The sequence below is a fragment of the Triturus cristatus genome, chromosome 2_2 (genome assembly GCF_964204655.1).
Source record: "Triturus cristatus chromosome 2_2, aTriCri1.1, whole genome shotgun sequence".
NCBI lineage: Eukaryota > Metazoa > Chordata > Amphibia > Caudata > Salamandridae > Triturus > Triturus cristatus.
Window position 1 is genome coordinate 993,100,378 of NC_140582.1, and position 14,505 is coordinate 993,114,882.

A 14,505-nucleotide genomic window follows, 5' to 3' on the forward strand; every position below is an offset into this window, starting at 1 on the left:
CGGACTGCTTCAACCGCACCTCCCACACAGTTCCTTTCAATTAAATACTAGTGAATTACATCCAAGGTGTCAGTCATTGCTAAGCACCCCTGCTGAGCAGAAATACATAAAAATAAACCACAGGATGGTGAACCAAAAAAATTCCATAGCTCTTTTTGTATGTTGGATACTTTATTGAGAATGTTATATTTGCTTTCCTTAAAATACAGCCAAAGTTGCAGTCAACGCGTTTCGTTCAACTAAACTGAATTTCATCAGGGCTTATTTTTGAGTATATATCAAATATGTCTCTTTTCAGAAAATGTCACAAAGGCTCCATGCTGATTTATGCCCCCTTATTGGACTGTGGCACCACTGCTATCCATTTGGGCTTGAGTAAGGAAATGAATCCCCAATTATAACATCCGAGTCCTTTTCTCCCTTCACATTTTCACATACTCCCTCAAGTCGTCACCATCAATTTTATCTGGTTAAACATTAATTTTACAAATTAGTTAGGTCTTAGCAGCAATTCAGAAGCAACCTTATTCCAAGGAGCTTTATTATACTATGTTTTCTATTTCTGTGCACTTTCACATCACAGGTGTTTCTTTAACAATGGCTGTTTGTAATTGAGCCAGTATTGTGAGCAAGATGTGAGAATGCTGAAATGCTTCAATGTTGGCTACCACGGTTATGTACATATAAAGCAGTATTTTTTCTGCATACTAATAAGTCCGTGCTCTTTCCGTGTTTGGACTTATGAGCGATTGTACTATGACATCCTATTTCATTAGTTTTAGGTGAATAATAATTATTTTTAAATAATTTTAATTTTGTACATCAAAGTATTTTTGATATTTTTTTTAAACGAATTAAAGTCCTACATTAATATTTTTTATAGATTACCATAGGAAGATCTCAGCCCTGGTTGTGGCGATCTCTGCTTATGTGTGAAAGTTTGCTATTAGTAACTTTAGACTTGTAATTTCTGTGTTACAAGTCTCCACCCATCGATTTTGGGGGTGGGGGAGGCACATAATTCTGCACTTAGGTGTAAATCTACACTCAAAAATGGTCGATAGCAACAAAAAGTGTAGACTTACACCGAGGTGCAAGAGTACATTTACACATAACTAAATGTACATGTATAAATGTATGCCTATAAAAAAGGACCCCAGGTCTAGGTGGTAGCCATGTCCTTATTTTGGAAGAAAACAGTTTCAGTCAATTTGCCTCCAGTAAATGTTGATTCTGTTTGAGATAACTACAAGTAGGCAGAGGTGTTCAGCAGCAGTATTTAGACAGAGAAATGATGCGTGAGAAAAAGTTCAACAGTCCTGGAGTGAACGTGGCACGCACAATGCTCATGGGAAGGGTTTCTCACAGATTGCAGACATTGATATGTTATGGGCAGTGCAGATGAAAGGACACCGTCTTAGAGATGCATAAGAAAACAATGCATTAACAGGAGTTGGAATGACTGAGTGGGAACTATGTTGGAACCGACCAAAACAGTCAACAACGAGACGTATACACTTTCAGTGTATCAATGTTTGCTTATACATATTGATAAATACAGTAACTGCAGGCATTATTGATAGCCTACTCATGTACTCCTTTGTTCTTACAGGCGGGATTCCCTTTGTCCTGACGGCAGAGCTTTTCGAGCAGTCTCATCGGCCTGCAGCATTCATGGTCGCTGGCACAATTAACTGGCTCAGCAACTGTGCAGTCGGACTTCTCTTCCCCGTAATACAGGTAAACTTCCAAACCTTTTCATTGTATTTGTTTCTCAGTTAAACGACCTGTCTGGGTCCGGGGCTGCGTGGAACGCCTCTACAGGGTAAAGGAAAGGGGTGACCATGAATAGAAGGATGAAGCCATTGAATCTCTGACTGGTGCTGCCAGGCATTTATTGTTGTTAGAGAACCCAAAGGTCATGAAGGAAAAAAAAGCATATAGAACTAGGGGGCCTGAAACCACTGTAGGAGAGAGAAGAAGCATCTACTGCAGTTTACTATATAGGTATGGAAAGGACACATGTGTGTGTGCCCTTTTTTGCAATTCTTTAGTGCTCTGGGTACAAAGATAGAATAGGAGAGGCACAGATGTTTCTTGGTGGCCAGAGGAGGAGAGGAGAGCAAGGGTGGAGGGTTAAAAGGTGCAGAAGGGTCCCTCTCCTCCTCGTTTTCTCTCTTCTCCCCTTCTCCTCACATGAAGTGAAGGGTGAGAAAAACGAGTAATAAGAAAAAAATAGAGAAAAAGAGGTTAGATAAATGGAAGAGTGACAACAAGTGATTATGTAAGATATGTAAATGGAAAGGAGAAGCATAGGAAGTATGTAACAAGAAAGGGGAAGAAGTAAGGAAGGAACGAAGAAATGAAAATACAAACAATTCTCTCACATTTAACTGTAATTTTAAATAAGGACTACTATGGTTTTATATTTGCCACTAAAAGAGGTCTGGCACACAAATATTTGTCAAGCAAGAGTGATTTGAAATATCCTGCAATTTGTGTTGAAAAGGCCAGAAAAGATACACATGTCCAGTGGCTCTAGAAGCGAAGGGTAATTTTAACTGGTTACATACCTATTCATGATAACATAAGAGCAGCAATCTCTTACGGGCAATTCAGAACTCTGCAAAAAACATGGCTCTTTAGACAATCTTATGAACAATTTGCATCTTTACCCTGCTGTTAGTGCTTTCAGCCCCATGAAACCATTCTGTGAACGTGCGCTCTAGAGGTTTTTTCAAACATAACATAACATATTATATGTCAATATATTGTTTGTCATGTTCCTGTGTGGTTGAGTAATCCTGATGCCCTACTAAACAATAAAACGCAGTTTAATGTAATTGCAATGACCTTATTTCCAGCCAAAGCAGAAAAACTGTAATATGTGGTGTAGCAAGGACGACATACAGGCTCAATCTCAATAATGTATAGATTCGATTTCATCTGACAAACATTTGATTCAACTCAAAACTACCTACCTTTTCTCTCTAAAAGTAAAGCAAGTCAGTACATTTGTTTAAATTCCCAGCTGTTATACAATGCAGAAATAAATGTGAAATCCCTGGGCACTAAAGCAGCCTTCAAACCTTGCATGTAGAAAAATGACTAGTTACAATTAAAATAGGTTCTCTTGAAAAGACATTGCTACATAACTCTTTTATTATGTTATTTGAATTTGTAGAGCACGGCTAATCACCCTTGAGGGCATCCAGGCACTGAGAAGATCATGCCTGTTTCGTCTGGAAAAGACATGTCTTGAAGTTCCTTCAAAAGTCTATGAGGGAGGTGGGAAGTTCTGAGGTGTTTCAGGAGCACGTATCAGGTCTTGCCTGCGAGGTATGAGGGGGAGAGTCCTCCGCTTCTGGTCTTCTTGTTGTGAGGGAGGTGTGTTTATGCCTGGGACACAGATTGAAGGAGGCAGGTGGGATGGTAGAAGGTGAGGCAGTTATTGAGGTAAGCTAGACCTATGTTGTCGGGAGCTTTGTAGGTGTGGGTGAGTAGCTTGAACTTACATCTTTCCTGGACTGGGACCCAGTGGAGAATGTTGAGATTTGGAGAGATATGGTTATTTCGCCAGTTGTTCAGTATGAGTCATGTGGCGGCATTCTCGGTGGTTTGGAGTCGGTGTAGGACATGGGTTGGGATTCCAATGTAGGGGACATTTCCATAATCAAGTATACTTATGATAAGAACCTGGGTGACCATTCATCTGGTGTTGAGTGGAATCCACTTGAAATTCTTGCGTAGCATTCACAGGTTGTGGATCCATGACAAGGAGATGACGTTGATCTGTCTGCTCATGAAGAGATTGGTGTCCAGGATAATCATGAGGTTCTTGCCATGGTCCCTAGGAGTGGATGGGAGCCCAAGTTCGGAGGTTCTCCAAGTGGGGCCGAGGGGGAGTGGTTGTTGCAGAAGATTAGGATTTCATTTTTACCTGTGTTGAACTGGAGGCAGTTATTTTTCATCCAATCAGTGACGTTGCTCATTCAGTTGGCAAAGTTTGCTTTGGCGGTGCCGGTGGAGTCGGAGAGCGATAGGATGAGTCATCGGCATAGTATACTATGTTAATGTTGTGGGATTTGATGATGTTTGTGAGGGGTGTCATGCAGATGTTGAAGAGTGTTGGGTGAAAGTCTAACTCATTGAGTTCTGTTCGTGAGCAAGGGAAACGTCCTCAAAGCTGAAGAGAAATTTCTTTAGTCTCGTCAAGCGGACGTCTCTGTTCTTTCCAAGAGGTCTGAGACATGTTGTTGCACTCTTGCAGCCTGTTATGGATAACAAAATTGGTGCAGCAACCTGTTCGAGACTACTTTTCAGGCCATGTTGAACCGTCTTTTACTTGTATGACATGATAAGGCCTTTAATGCCTTTTCCAAACTGGCTTTTTGACTGGTGAATAGGAGACCCTTTCGTGGGGCTAGCAGCACAGCTTTTCATTAGTGAGAGAGAGGTCTACAGATGAGCTACCAGTGTAGCTTTTCGATTAGAGAGAGGCAGGCACAAAAGCGGAGCAGTGGCCAATGTGACTACTGATGCTGGGAACTACATTTGTTGCTTACGTAAAAAAATTAGACCATATTCTAGTGGTTGCTTCCTAAGTAATTCCCCATACGGGAAATCATTTTCACTTCTAATATACCGTATATTTATTTATTAGGCTACAAAAGTGCTATTTACTTGAATTAGAACAGTGTAATAATGAGAGCTCCTATGAAGATAATGGAGTGGCTCAGGGCTAACTAATAATGGCTGGTATAAACCTTCAGCTGCAACATTCCAATGTTTATCTTTCCGTCTGTATCTTTTTAATTTAGAAAATTCTATCTGCAGCCTGTGTAATATTCTAATAGCCTTATAATCCTTCTGTCTAGGGCTATACAGACCACCTCAAACGTTGTAGATGCTCGTCTGTGCTTGGCCTTAAAACTGGTTCAGTGTCTTTACCAATGTGTATAGTTGTCAGCAGCGGGAGATAAAGCTATAAGATTGGTTCACATCATTTTAATCAAATCTAAGAAATGGCTAGTGGGAAAAATAATTTATGTCCAATACCTGGAGCCTTTATTGCTATAAGTATTCCAGACAAATTAAATCTTCTGGCTTGTCAATAGATAAAGCAAGGATTATCACATCTGCTGATTTGACCACTTTTTGCTACATTTGAACAGTAACCAATTTAAACTGGAAGGTGAAAATGTATTAAGAGGACTACTGAAAATCCAGGGAATTATGTGAAACCCTCCAAAATCCAAATCTGGAGGGTAGGGCATGCCCACGATGGCGGACGGGTGTGACGCGTTTTCGTCTTTCTCTGCTCCACACTGAAGGCCCCGCCAACAGCAGCCTGTACAGCATGGACATCATGCCCCGCCAGTGAGCCATGTGACTCCCAGAGCTGGTGCGCCTGCCAGGAGGCCGAGAGATTGGGCGCAGCAGCATTGACGGCTGCGGACAGCGGGAGCCTGGCTGAGGCACTGACGGCTGCGCGCTCCTGATCTTGGAGCCATGGGCCCTGGAGGGAAGCCCGAGGGGACTGAGTGCAGCCCTGAACCCTGCTGCCTACCGAAGTGAGATCGGGCGAGGCTTCCGGGAGCACTGTGACACCAGACGAAGGACCACAGAAGGAGCCTGATTCGGCGCCGCAGTCTCTGCCTTGCGGTGATCCACTTCTGGTTAAGCCTTGGAAGCCAGGGAGCAAAGGACCTGCTGCTTCCCTCGTCACCCATAGATTGAGAGGCACGCCTGGGGCCCCAGAGCAGACAGAGCTGCTAGACCTGCAGGATCAGTGGCCCAGTGTAGTGGGAGGCCAAGGATGGGGGAGAAAAAAGGACTAGGCCTCGCTGCCGGGGAATGCCGAAGGGCCGAGCCAGGCACGGAGGTGAGAAAAAGGGGGGGTGGCCCTACTGAGGCCTGTTGAGAGGCCCCCCTCGTTCTGCACCCTCCCGAGGCAAGCGGGGTGCACAGGGGACTCTGCTGGGCATTTCCTGGTGGTCACATCTGCAACTGAAGCTGTAGGCTCACCCGGGGGGCAAGACAGGCCCCTAGGAAATTATCCAGCCACAACCCTGATAAGGCCCAGCCCAAATTGGAGAGATCACCCCGAGGGCTCTACATTCTCATGCCCATGTGATTTGGTCTGGGCCTTAGCTCTGCCACCTGTCTCTACCAGGGAACTCAAGGGCTTACTCCCTGAAACCACGGTCGCTGAATGATCCGTGCCCTCCCCGCTGACTGGTTGCAGCCCCTACCCCGTAGGGTGAATCTGCATCGACCCCGATTTGATCTTGACTGCTGCTGGATCTTATGCGGGCAGACCGCTCTCGCCGGTGCCCCTGAGAGAGCCCCGCCCACTGACACCTGCCAGGACAGACGGGGGTGGTCCGTTTGGGCCCTGCCATTTCTTACTGGAAGAACAAAAGGGATAGGACTGTGAAAGATATGCTCCTTAAACAGACGGGCCCTCTCTGCAGACACAGCCTCAACAGCGAACGTAGAGGACTCGCCTGACGCTGGGCAGGCAGAGGCACCTGTCACCTGCTCATACGTGGAGGCACTGTTTGTATTGTTGCAGGATGACCTCCAATCAAAAAAGAGCTGGCTGGAGAGCATTGAGAGATTCGCAGGGACTTGGAAGACCTGGAAGCAGAGTCTCAACCCTGGAAGATCAAGCTCATAGAGTGGGCCCTAGTAGGTCCTCAGCTGGATCCTCCCACCCCCCCAGACATACTGACTTGCGTTCATGAGGAGAAAATCCTAGAGGCTGCCAGGGACAAGCATCCTATCCAATTTCAAGGTCACTTTCCTCTCCTATTTCAAGACTTTGCAGCATCCACCCTCCAGAAACGCAAAGCCTTTCGGCCTGTTACCTCACATCAAGAGATGGGGGTGCCCTACACCTGGGGGCATCCCTTTTGCATTGTTTTTTCGCTTGAAGGGGAAGTTGCACCAATTCTGTTTATTAAATGATGCTTGACAACTACTCAACTTGAAAAATCCTTTCTTAGAGTGCCCCCTTGCGAGAAGGCGGGATCGGGAGGGGGTGAGTTCAGAGGCAGGGGGGCTTGTGGTCCTCCCCACCCGGACTGCACTCGGACCCCGACACCATCGCTAAGGAGAGACAGGCAGTCCTTGTCAACTTGGCAGGAGATTCAGCTGGGCTGACGACACCATAATGAATGAGGCACCTTTTTACCCACATTTGCTCCCCTTTGACTTCCATTCTCCCTTCCTTCCTTGGTGCACAGCGGGGAGAGTGGCCACAAAGATTCCTCCTTACTTCTGGTATTCCATGGAGACACCCATACTGGACAATGTTCTTCTTTTGGATAATAGTTGGGTTTCATTTGTTTGGGCCATTAGGGTCCTTTGTTATGGGGGCTGGGTGGAGCTGGTGGCAGAGTGCGGTTGTGCATATTACTTTTGATGTTATATGCATGAACTGATCGCCTATGCTCTTAGACCAGATAGAGTAGGGCTATGGCACCTCAGGGCTACATGGAACACTGCTTTTCTCTGAAAACTAGTGATTCTCAGACTCAACATTAAAGGTGTCAAACATTCACTAAAGCGGAGCTCTATCCTTTCCTATTTAGAAAACTCTGGGGCACACATAAGTTTATTTCAGGAGACGCACCTCCTCCCCAAAGACCAACACAGACTTCGCTCGAAGGCATTTCCCTATCAACTCTTCTCGTCTCTCCTGTCTAAGACCCCTGGAGTAGCGATCTTTGATTTCCCAGACATTGAATGGGAAGATCGGGCCCAAATAGGAGGAGATTAAGAGATTAAAGGCAGATTCCTAGCATACTCTTTATCCATAGGGTCCAGTAGCATTACAATGGGCTCAATATATTCCCCCAATGAGGGTCAGGAACCTCTCCTTTACAAAGCAGTGACAGAGATCATGGGTACACGGGACAGGCTATTGCTGATGGGCGGTGACCTGAATCTTGTGTTCAACACTGCCCTTGACAGATCGGCACAACGCCATGGACAGGCAGCGACCCTTTCTCTAGCGGACATGGGCTTAGTAGACCTTTTGTGGATCTCACACCACAACTCCAGAGACTACACATATTACTTTCATGCCCACAAAACATACGCCAGGTTTCATTATTTCCTGGGCACTCCGGAAGTGGCCTCGGCGGTTCAGGGGACAGAGATTGAACCAGGCACCCTTTCAGATCATGCTGTAGTGACGGTGATCAACACAGCCTCGTCTACTGGCCCTTCCCATAGAACCTGTAGACTTAGGGACAACTTACTGCACCGTCCTGAGGGTATAGCTCAGATCAATAAAACGAATAAGGATTACTTGGGGATTAACAATACCCCTGAGGCTTCGGTCTCTATGCTGTGGGATGCTCTAAAAGCAGTAGTAAGGGGGGAAGTTATAGCCATAGCTGCCACCGATAATAGAATCCGCTAGAATAAGAGAGAGAGCCTGTCACGTCAAGTGGTGGAATTGGAGCAAATACACAAGAGAACAGGGGCTCCTGGGATTTGGAGACAACTAGAAGCAGCCCGAGCCAAATTAACGGGATTAGTCATTGACCGGGCCGAATATGCCACACTTCAGCTCCATCATCGGTTTTATGTGGGAGACGACCGTTCTGTTCGCCTTTTGGCAAATAGGCTCCGGACCTGGCATCAGGAGACTGGAGCTCCAACGGTTCTGGACAAAGAGGGACGGGAGTGGACCGATGATGGGCATATTGTGGAATCCTTCAGTGAATATCATCAGACTCTCTACACAGCACAAGACCTCCGCCCAGACGCAATCTCTGCATATCTTAGTGAGGCCATTATTGCCTCTCTGATGCCTGTACAAGTGACTGATCTGGATCAACTGATTTGGATTGAAGAAGTTATCCGTAGTATATCCCATCAAAAGCCTTTTAAGTCCCCAGGTCCAGATAGATTTCCGGCCTCTTTTTACAAGGCCTTCTGTCATAGCTTTGCCGCTCTTCTCACCAGGCTCTTTAATGCAATCAGGGATATAGCTCCGCTCCCCCCCTCCATGCTCCGAGAGGCAATAGCAGTAATACCCAAATCAGGGAAGGATAAGACCCACTGTTCCTCCTATCAACCCATCTCCCTTTTGAACACAGACCTCGAGCACTTCACCGGCATTCTCACTGCACAACTCAATTCCCTCCTCCTAGGTCTCATATATCCCGATCAGGCTGGCTTTGTGCCACAAAAGCAGTGTAGTGATAATACGAGAAGAATCCTGCACATAATTGACAAATCTCAGAGGTATTACCAGAAAAGAATGCTCTTTGCAGTCGACGATGAGAAGGCATTTGATAGGGTGCACTAGCCATACCTGGAGGCAGTCTTAACACACTACGGCATAGGGGACCACTTCCCTTAGTGGATCCTCATTGGCTACACCCAACCCATGTCCTTGGTATGTGTCAACAGATTCTCCTCCGTACCATTCTGGGTAAACAGGGGAACTAGGCAGGGGTGCCCACTAGTATCCCTCCTGTTTGCCCTGTATATAGAACCCATGGCCCAAACAATTCGCTCCAACCCACGGATAAAACGAGTCCAATTCGGAGGGGAGCCACACACCATTGGCCTCTACGCGGTCGCTGTGATAGCATCCTTGGAGGAGCCTTCCATCTCATTACCCTCTTTCCTGAAGGAGCTGGAGGCATTTGGCCTAGCCTCTGGCTTTATGATAAATATTCTTAAATTACAGGCCCTTAACCCCACTCTTAGACCAATAACCCTTGACACCCTGCGACAGGCCCTGTCCATAAAATGGGCTTCAACAGCCATCTCATATCCTGGCCTCCGGATATCCCCTACCATCACGGACACCATTGCCCTCAATTACCAACAGCTAGTCCTCCAGACCAATTCTGAACTGCGGCGATGGCGGTATTACTCCCTATCCTGGTGGGGAAAAATATCGGCAACTAAAATGACGATACTTCCCTGGATCCTGTTTCTCTTCCAAGCACTTCCAGCTGCACCCCCCCACGGGGAGACTGTCTTCCCTTCAACAAGAAATTAATTAATATGTGTGGGCGGACAAGCGCCCCCGTATTTGTAGGGATTTCAGCTCCAGGTCCCGAGATGAGGGTGGCCTGGTAATTCCCAACCTCTCCTGATACTACCAGCCTACCCAACTGAGAGACTTTGTGGAATGATCGGGTGCAGAATCCGAAAAGAACTGTTTATTTATGGACCGTGCGCTGGCAGGCCTGGCTCTCTGGAGCATTCCTTTTCTTACTAAACAAGTGCAGCCCAAATCGCTACACCTTTCTCCCATCACCAAGGCGTTGTTGCCAGTCTGGGATGGAATAGCAACAGAGAGGGAACTCACGTCCCTCCCCTACTGCTCACTCCTATAGTCAAAAATCCAGATTACTATCGAGCCTTCAAGACCCCACATTCGAGTTATGGGCACAAGCGGACTGCAGGTCGGTGGGTCATCTGTTTAGTCTAGAGGGTCCTCTCACTTTTGAATCCTTCGTGCAGAGTACACGCTTCCTGAAACAGAGCGATGGCATTACACTCAGGTCCGCCACTGGGTACTGTACTGCACCCCTCTGTTCGCCCTAGCACAGAACGACGACTCACTCCCTTTGAACGCTGGCTGGTGTTTAGGACATCCGACAAATGCCTGATCTCAGACCTGTACCGTTTGATAGGCCGACACACAGAGACTCCCTAATCAAAGAGCCAAACATGATGGGAGTCAGAATTAGGCAGGGAACTCACGACTAAAGAATGGGGTGACACTTATTACAGGGCGCAGCACACTGCGCATAACATGTACTGCACAGCCCACCACCTACAAAAATATAACCCGTCCAAATCCCCGGAATGCTGGTGGCACTGTGAATCCCCAGGTACGCCTTTACACATCTTATGGGATTGTCCAGAAATCAAGACATACTGGTCACTGGTGCTCACAGATATTGACAATCGCCTAGATACAGAACTTCCCAGATTCCCCGCTTACATAATTTCAGGCCTCCCGAATCCACTTACCTTTCCCCTCAAGTCCGGATGGGGCAAACAGATCAGCCTGGCCTTAGGGGCGGCCTTACAAAACATTCTTTCCCATTGGGGTACAGGGCATATCCCTACGCATCTAGGCTGGCTACACTGCTTGTGGTGCATACTAGGGATGTAACGCATCAATCTCTCCCTTTCTAATCAAGGAACAGCATTTCTTAAAATATGGAGACCAATTCTAATGCTACTGACATCAGAATTTCGAGAGCTCACCTGCCATAAATATCTTAGACTGTTGTGATTGTCTGAGGCCCATTCAGCCTCCACTTGAGGGTCCGCATGTTCGAACACAATGTAAAGAGGTAATCTAGCGACCACTTTTTTTCTTCTTTTCTTTTCTACTGCCACCAGGTCCAGGGGTGGGGGAGGTGTTTTGAGTTGTCATGTCACTCTGCATGGACCCTGTATCAACAGGCCCCAAAAGCCTGATGTAAGCTTACTTTCTTCTTTTTGTTCTTTTGAAATGCCAAGAAAGAACTCTAAAACATTAAGTTCAAATCTGATTTTAAATGTTGATATTATTGTATTTCTCAGCCACCTGTAAGTGACTGTGGTCCAATATATTCTCTACATTTAGAAGTTTGCGCTGGTGACTGATTACTTTGATGTTTAAGAACTATCTAGAATACAAACATTAATTGCGAAAAGTGGTAGGAAACAATGACAGTAGTCATTAGGATAGATATAGTAGACTTTTAGCTATTAGTAGCTTTTGGGTCCATACCCTGGTGACATGGACGTCTTCTCGACAAAATCCATGGGGTAGTGGAAGTGACATCATATACCCTTTGACCTTAATGATGTGACAGGAAGTAACATCATTTCCCCTTTGACCCAGCATGGTTCCAAGAAGTGATGTCACATAACCTTAAGCCTGATGACATCACAATAATTAATACTGCTGAAGTTACATAATTGAATAATTAATATTATATATTCTGCCAGGCGAGAACAAAGGGTAGGGGTTTCTCTTTTCTGAGAAAATGTTGGAATAAATGGGCTTTACTTGTACACACATTTTCTAAAAAGACATGGGGGCAGATTTACGAGGGACTTGCGCCCCTTTTACGCCGCCCTTGCGTCACTTTTGTGACGCAGCGGCGGCATAAACCCTGCGCCATGTTGCGCCCCATTTACATCGTGACGCATCTATGGAGATGCGTCACGGTGTAAAGCTCTGCGCCACATGAAACCTGCGTCAGGTTTCATGTGGGCGTTACTACTCAGGGGGGACGTTCCGTCGCAGGAACGCCCCTGAAAAGGGACTCAGTGAAATCTATAAGATTTCACTGAGTCACTTTCCCAACGCTGATGCGTCAAAACCCTGCGCCTGCTTGCAGCAGGCGTAAGGCTTGACGCACCATGTTAGGGATAGGGTAGGTTGGAACAGTGCTGGAGTTGCGTTGCGCTTGCGACGCAACTTCAGCACTGCGCCAACCTTACGCCGGCAGATGCGTCACGAATCTGCTTGTCCTTGCGCCACGATGCGCCGCATTGTAAATGCGGCGCATCTGCGGTGGCGCAAGGGCAAACTTGCGTGACGCATCTTCCCTGGCGCATCCATGCTGATTTGCAGGGATGCGCCAGGGAACATAAATCTGCCCCATAGATTCTAAAAAAGCACTCCCTAAATATTCAAGCCTTTTTTTATGGTGTACCATGCTACTGGAATCTCACAGTCCCTATGAGTTCACCCAGTTATGTTTTTAAAATGTCATATGGGTGTCCCCTTATATAAAAAATTACCTATATTGTAAAGACCAGCATTTTTTTTATGGTGGCCCCTTTTCCCCAAACATTACATACAATATGCCACGCCAGAATGTTCCTAACACTGCTTCTCTTGCACTGTGGAGGTCCCTTATGTCAAAGGTTATGTCTAATGTGGACCACATTTTGTCATGGATGGCCCCATGATCTTGCCACGTTTGTCTTCCCAAATGGCAAGAATTTCCTCCAGTGTTCCATCACAAGCAATTTGCCACAGGTGCCAACTATTCCAGCAATTTCCCCCAGGAGGCCAGCGCTGGCATTGTTTCATGGGTGCTCCATGCCAAAATGTTCCTACAGACTGTCAGCAGTTTGCCGAGGGTATCTCATATGCAAGTATTGCCTCCAGTATTCCAGTGCTAACATTTTGTCAAGGTTGCTTCGATAAGCCGAAAAGAATGCCGGGTCGAACAGAGGATAGGCCAGCATACCAACACATGCTCACTAACATTCACTTATTCACACGCATTCTATAATTAGCACTGACTTGCACTCATTCATTTTCACCCACTCTCATGCACTCACTGTAACCCTGAATCACTGATTCGCACTTTCTCACTCACTCTTACTCCGACTCACTTATACTTACTCATTTGGCAGACACATCCACGATCCTATTTACAACTATACATGCTCACACATATACACTCTGTCTCACTCAAACTCACTCTCACCCACATGCACGCACACAACATACATTAAAACCATTTCATATTTCTTATCTAAGATGCCATTGAAGGCCCAGATCTTGCTGCTCCACTTTTTATATCACAAATAGTGAATAATAACTATTAATGTAAATAAAAACAGAATACGAGGTTAGAGCCTAACTCTGATAATGCAAGACACCCCTGTGTTCTTTGCACTGATTTTACCACCTCTGAGACCAGGGGTCGCAAAGGCAGTGCCATGGGTAGCAAGGAGCAAGCTTGGGGTCGCAACTGTGACCCCTGGCAACCCCTAATTTACATCCATGACTGAGACTTCTTGGATAATTGTGTCTCTGAAAATGATTGGTGCATTCATGATAACTTTTTGGACACTATTTATCCTGCTATCCCACTTTTGACTACGTCCTTTCAAGTGACAATGTATTTTATATGGTTACATTTAGTTTAAAATGTAGCGATTGTATTTAGTTGTATTTCAGCATTTAGTAATTGACAGCGATCACTTTCAGCACACCAGGACCTGTTGATCTTTCAAATGACATTTTAAAAGTGGATCCATCAGTATCGTTAAGCTATTGTTCCCCTATTCAAGAATGTCACAGGATTCACAGGATTTAGACCGGGATTTATGTTGTGATACTTTTCTGTGCCATATATTTGAGAAAAACTACCCTAATAACTCAGAATATTACTGCTTGATTTAATGCCAAATATATTTGTTGATATACAGTTGTTGAAGACAGTCAGAGCTCTACAGTTGGATTTACAATGTAAATTGTTGCTTCACTCACAGACATGCTTTTAATAACTAACATATGTTGTTCAACAAGATTAGCAGGGAATTATTTTGAAGAAGGATGCTTTTGCCTGTGCGTGTAGGGCCATTTGATATTTGATATTTATTAATTTCTATTGCGCCTGAATCACCCCGTAAGGGGTATCTCCGCGCTTAGGACGGTATGCTACAGCTAAATCATAGGGACTCAGAAAAGAAAAGTGTTTAAAAGCTTCCTAACGAGGA

At 45.6% G+C, this 14,505-nt stretch overlaps 1 protein-coding gene across 6 annotated transcripts in view; it reads left to right on the forward strand.

The window, feature by feature from the left end:
- SLC2A9 (solute carrier family 2 member 9) overlaps positions 1-14,505 on the forward strand; it is a 2,222,556-nt gene that overhangs the window by 2,100,970 nt on the left and 107,081 nt on the right. For all 6 annotated transcript variants that reach the window (XM_085642418.1, XM_085642420.1, XM_085642419.1 and 3 more), the window contains one exon: positions 1,613-1,740. In XM_085642418.1, coding sequence (XP_085498544.1) covers positions 1,613-1,740 — 128 coding nt within the window. The remainder of the gene's footprint in view (positions 1-1,612; positions 1,741-14,505) is intronic.